At 34.7% G+C, this 5895-nt stretch overlaps 1 protein-coding gene across 1 annotated transcript; it reads right to left on the bottom strand.

Moving 5' to 3' along the window:
• Nucleotides 1-2092: 2092 nt before the first annotated feature.
• On the bottom strand, nucleotides 2093-5449 carry LOC112528116 (dynein light chain 1, cytoplasmic-like). The gene is made up of 3 exons (XM_025139046.1): nucleotides 5206-5449; nucleotides 4967-5072; nucleotides 2093-2358 (listed from the first exon to the last, which is right to left on the bottom strand). The coding sequence occupies exons 1-3, from the start codon at nucleotides 5386-5388 to the stop codon at nucleotides 2276-2278; spliced, it is 372 nt and encodes a 123-aa protein (XP_024994814.1). The 5' UTR covers nucleotides 5389-5449; the 3' UTR covers nucleotides 2093-2275.
• Between the last annotated feature and the right edge of the window lie 446 nt (nucleotides 5450-5895).

Genomic DNA, 5895 nt, shown 5'->3' with positions numbered 1-5895 from the left:
TGTATTTGTTGTGTGTGTATAATCATATTTATCTGCATCTTGTTTAACATATAGAGATGCATACAACTTAAACTAGATACGAATGCAAATATAAGAATTTTGAGATATGCATTTGTATAATGGATTGATTGAGAACCGCAAAAAAAAGATCACATCAAACATTGATTGGCTTGAAAAATCCATCAATTATTGAGAAACAAAAATAGAACCGACAAAAATATTTTCACACGTGGCGTATATTAATCTATTTAAAGAAAATATGAATATCATTGTTAAATTTGTGACTAAAGAAAATAAATATGTTTAAAGTCGGTATCTATGGGTCAAGCATCCACACCCTAAAAAAAGGCATGATTGAAGAGACAAAAACGATAAAATTTTGTTTCGAAATTTCATAATCCAAGTTTTCAATATTGAATTGACCTTTGAATTGGATAGATCCAATGTCGCATTCAGTAAAGATTTATGATACATGTATCGGGAAATGTTATAGGTCGAAGGTAGGGAAGCTTGCAATTGGTCAACATTGAAGTTCGAAAAGTCATTCTGACTAGAAAAATAAACTTAAATATGAAATCCGTTTCGATGGCGTAGAACAAAAGACTTTTGTATATATAGTGGGTATTTAACAATTTATGATCATTGATTTTTCGTTCACCAAAATGTATTTATTTTATCTTTAAACAATTAATTTAGAAACAAGACGGACAAATAAAAATTCGTTAAGGTTTCCAATCTTTAAGCAAGCAATGATGAAACTTTGAGATTTCAATCTAAACTTAAACCATAATGTTAGCATAATCACTTAGGTTGTGTTACACTACTTAAGTCTTAGGGGATGTAGTGGAAAATCTCATCCACCCTAGTTTCGAATCCAAACGTTACCAAAGCCCTTGTAGTCATGGAGGTTCACCTGCGATGAGTCTGGACCATTTGTGATCACCCAAGGATTAGTCAATATGTATAAAGCTAACGTGGAAACCATGATTAGTGAATGGAAACGAATCAATATTGTTGTAGGAGAGTTTTTTTTTAATTTTTTGAATTAAAAAAGGAAGTGTTTTTAAATCTGAAAAAGTTGAATTGATGTGAAATAAAAGTTGTGATATTACATTTGTTTCAAGCATTTAACAAAAAAGCTGCTATGCTTACTCCGTTCATCCAAACTCGAATAAGATTTGCCGGTTGTAGCAAAACAAACGTAAATATAGCTTTGCATAAACGTCGGATTTACGTATGCAGGCATTTGGATTGATCCATCCAGCAGGCTTTTGGGTTTTGGAAAAAGTTCGTGATCCACACAAGTTCTTTCTTAAAAAACATTAAAACATGAACGTACCTTCGTTGAACCATATATTGCCTAAGTCTATAGCTGATGACGACAATGGTAAGACTGTGATGATGATGCCGATGGTGAGACTGCGATAACCGAGTGAAGCAATTTCAAGTGGGTGAGAAGGAAGACAATGACATGAGGGGGAATTTATTTATAAAAAGGTCAACATGTCATGTTTAAAACCTTTATCATCAAAAAGATGTGCTCATCATCTTCTACCACAAATTTAAAAGCTGGTTGACAAAAAAAAATGATCAATTTTATTATGTTAATTATTGTAATAAAATATTACTACTTTTATGACATTAAACTTTCTTTTTAAATGTAAATGGTTTTATGTCAACGAATTTTTTATACGAGTCATGTTCTACGTAATGGATTTTAATAATGGAACTTACATGACTTCGTTTCCATGATCCATTTGTTTAAATTAGTTGAAATCATAGGTGTCACTTCACAATTGATTAACTAACGGCTTAGATACAACCCATTTAGGGGTCATTTACCAAACGAGTCATGTTCTACGTGATGGATTTTACCAAAACCTGCAAAAGTCACCACCTTCAACGTAATATTCACGGCCATCAAAATGGATTGTTGGTAAGCGACTTTTACCTGGTAAGTGCTTACTAGATAAGAGTTTCTTCCATCAGTTACCGGATAAGATTCTCAGACCGTTCACCCGTTAAAATAAATGACACCCAGTAAGCATTTGGTGAACACCCCCTTAGTTGGATATCATATAATCAGCCGATCTGACCTAAATCCGACCCATTTCCAACTGATGGTTAAGTTGAGGTATTTACAGAAAAGAGAATGAAACACAGGTCTTAAAACATTCATGATTTGAAGTCTGTTACCAAGTTCAAACTAATAATATACAAACATAGAGAACGTTTTAGGATGCTATTGGTTTACCAAATAGCACACAAGGTTGGCTCAACCAGATTTGAACAGCAACACTGCTTTTGAATCCAAGTAGAAATAGACAAAGTGGTTTGTCTCATGAGTCACATAAGAACCTACACAATCAAACCCCAATTATTAGCTTTCATCTCAATCAATTTTTTGTCAAAAAAAACATTTATATACAAAGCAAATAAACTAGTGGAACAACTTATTCCTCTTCCTCTACCAAGCATTCTTCAAATAGTCATATTAAAATTGCAATAATTTCTATTTTCGGTCAAAACTGCAAGGTTTCCTTTTCACAAATATTTAGTTGCAGATGCCTATTCACCATTGTCTTCATGGCTACTTATTAAGAATCTATTGCACTTGGTCCATAAGATTATTCCATTTTTCACCGTTAAAAGCATTTTAGATATTTGATTAATAAACAAAGTATACTACTACTTCTACTAGTGGAGTCGAGTATATGATTTACAATGAGAAAGAGAGGATCAGAGGGCTAACTGTCAATGTTTTGCTTAATGAGGACAGTTCTGTGGTAAAACAATTAATAAGCAAACCACGAAAAAGCGAGATACAATAAAAAAAACTTGCATAGATATAAGTCAACTTATATTTCAATCCCAATGATAGCCCTCACTGTGAATGTAGAACGGGAAGATTATGGGAATTCAAATAAGTTAACCATCGGTCATGATGGCTATTAAGATGAGTTATAGGTTAAGGTAACTACAGTCTAGATACAAATATACCAAAAATTCGTTTTATGCACAATCCACAGACGGATATTTTTCACCTTAACCACCTAAATTTTTTGGCTTCACCCACCACAAAGGAGATAGACATGTTTATGCTGCTGTTGGATGTATTTATGCATGCACATGCATATACATGACAAGTGAACATATATGCTCTGATGTGCATATTAGTGTTGATAGAAATAAACGTTTGACATATCAAGTTGCATAAAAAAGAAAAAAGGTGCAGTTCAACATTTTGAAATTCTATAACTGGATGGGGTGAAAACAAATGGTGGGAGGATATCCTGCGTTTCACCAACAGTATACACAGAGATGGAGGGAATATTAGGGTTTTCCATCAGTATCTCATGTTTGTGGGAATTAAGTTTTAGAAATGGATCTGGAACTAAACAAACAAATACTGTTGCTGAATTGACTTGGGTCTAAATAACCATGAAGTAGAAGCCCCTGAAAATATCTAAAAGAGTTGCAGCGTAGCTTTCTGATGTAGTTGCTCATTTAGGTACTAATGTCATCACTATAAATCCACCATAAGATATCTAGTCCACAGAGATGGAGGATGGAAAGAAGGTTGCTCTCACTATTTACATGGAAAAGGCAATTGAGATATGAGAAGTGCACAAGACTAGATGGCAGATTGTGGTGAAATGAGGTTCTGGGGCAATGGGAATTAACTCTTTCTAATCTACTTTCCCATCAGGACCTGTGAAAATTTCTAGACTTCCTTTAAAGACAAACCAGGTACGTTTAATGTCAACTCCAAGGATCTTCCACATTTTGCAATACATGAAACATAGGCCTCCCAAGTACTTAGAATTCTCCCATCGAATTATCTAAAGGCCCGTCTGGTTTGACCATAATGATTTTGAGGGATTTGGGTTTCGTGGAAGGATTTGGAATGGAATTCAAATATTAGGATCATACATATTATGCTTCGCTTCAGGAGAATTGAAAAGACGACACGTGGAGGCGATGGAGAGATTAGGGCAGATTTGAGGAAAGAGGTGGGGTAGATACGCGATGGAAACAATTGAAATCCATGGGATTTGGATTTGAAATGACAGGCATCTCCAAGGTATTTTTAAACCCGTTGGTTGCGGGATTTCAAATCCAAACTTCCTTTAACCAAACAATGGATTTGAATGGAATTCAGTTCTAAATCTCTCCAAATCCTACAAAAACTCGCAAACCAAACGGACCCTCACAGTATTTTGACAAATTTAATAGGGAGGTGAATCGTGATTACATGAGTAATGCAAAGCCACAATCCATAGATTCTGTAGAACAAGAATACATACAGCAGCAGCATTGGAGCATCCTCCTAGGAGTAGAACTTTACGCCCACAAAGACAATGTTTCCATTCAGAAAATCGAAAGCATCCTATGGCTACTCATCAGGATTAACTACCCTTCCTCACTTGTAGCATTCCTGATTCTCGAGCATATTCTACTTTCATCTTATTCTTATGTGCCATGATATATGTGGAGTGATGTGTGTGTATGAAATGTTATATGGGATGCTTAGATAGTCCATGTCATTGGTGTTCAGATGTTGGAGAAAGCATGTCTTTGTGGAAATCATGCCTAGATGCATATTGTGGCCCAAGGCACAAATTTTGTACCTCCTTGGTTGAGCCCAATCAGCTCCAGTGAGGCTCACCTGGCCCTAAGAAGAGCCAAATGTACAGGGTAACTGAAGCCAGTCACAAATCAGTTTTTGAGTCTATTTTTATTGAATCAAATAGGTGCATTACCGGAATGAGGAAGGGAGAAGAATTTGCTAGGTATTGGTTTCAATCTAGATATACGTCACTAGATCGAACAACTATAATGAAACTAACTCATAATCTACAATTATGCAAAACAAAAGCGCTGATATGATCATGATCTCACAGCATACATTGTGTATATATAAGATTACTCCCCTGCAGAACAAAGATCAAACTAAAGAAATTACCGAAGTTTTTTCCAACGATACAATGCCAAGTAGGACCATGCTTCTTATCGAATTCTTTCTTTATCTGTTCCGCCACATCCTTTTCGACACTAAGATCCTCAAACGCCTGTGCATGCGTAATCCAGATTCCGATCAGAAAATAACGATTACAGAAAAGTTCAAGCAAAGTGGAGGTATAGAAAACACAATTTGAATTTTAAAGCATTTCGCCAATCAAAATAGAAAGGGGTATAAATTACGGAAATAGCGATATTGACAGCTTCGCTTTGCATTTCTTCCTTCATATCGGCACTCTTGATAATTACTTTCCTGCTGCTGAAACTAGAGGATATCGATGCATTAGTTTTCCGATCATCAGCGGAGGGCAGCGACTTCACCGGCGCCATAACCCCGACCAAAGATCTCTTCCGCTCTTCACTCATCTCGCTTCTGTTGCAATAGCAAACGGGTCAAGTGCCGACACCATCCGATGATCCGTTTGGAAACGTTAACCCTTGTATATAATCTATACTATATTATAATGTATTTGGCTAAAACTCTTAAAAACTCTTGAACTCTTAAACTCTTAAACTCTTAAACCTGTTCATCCCTATCCGATTTCATCCCATAACTGAATTCGTGTAACTAACTGCAGATAAACACAATCCAATACAGGATAAACATCTCATTTTAAATATAAAAAATCTAAAATATAATTAGAATAATCATTGAGTTCTAACAAAATACTTAATTATTATCTTTACAAAATATTATATTATTAAACCAAAAATTAATTATTTCATTATTAAACTTAAATTAAATTAAAAAAATAATTTATACTATATTATAAAGCATTTGACAAAAACTCTTAAAAACTACTTTTTATACGTAAAGTACTGTTTATTAATGCATATTACTTAAAACTCAGGATTACAAGTAGATTGTGCGTA

The sequence above is a fragment of the Cynara cardunculus genome, assembly GCF_001531365.2.
Source record: "Cynara cardunculus var. scolymus isolate 2C chromosome LG 15, CcrdV1, whole genome shotgun sequence".
Lineage (NCBI taxonomy): Eukaryota > Viridiplantae > Streptophyta > Magnoliopsida > Asterales > Asteraceae > Cynara > Cynara cardunculus.
This window is presented reverse-complemented; position numbering and strand designations above follow the sequence as displayed.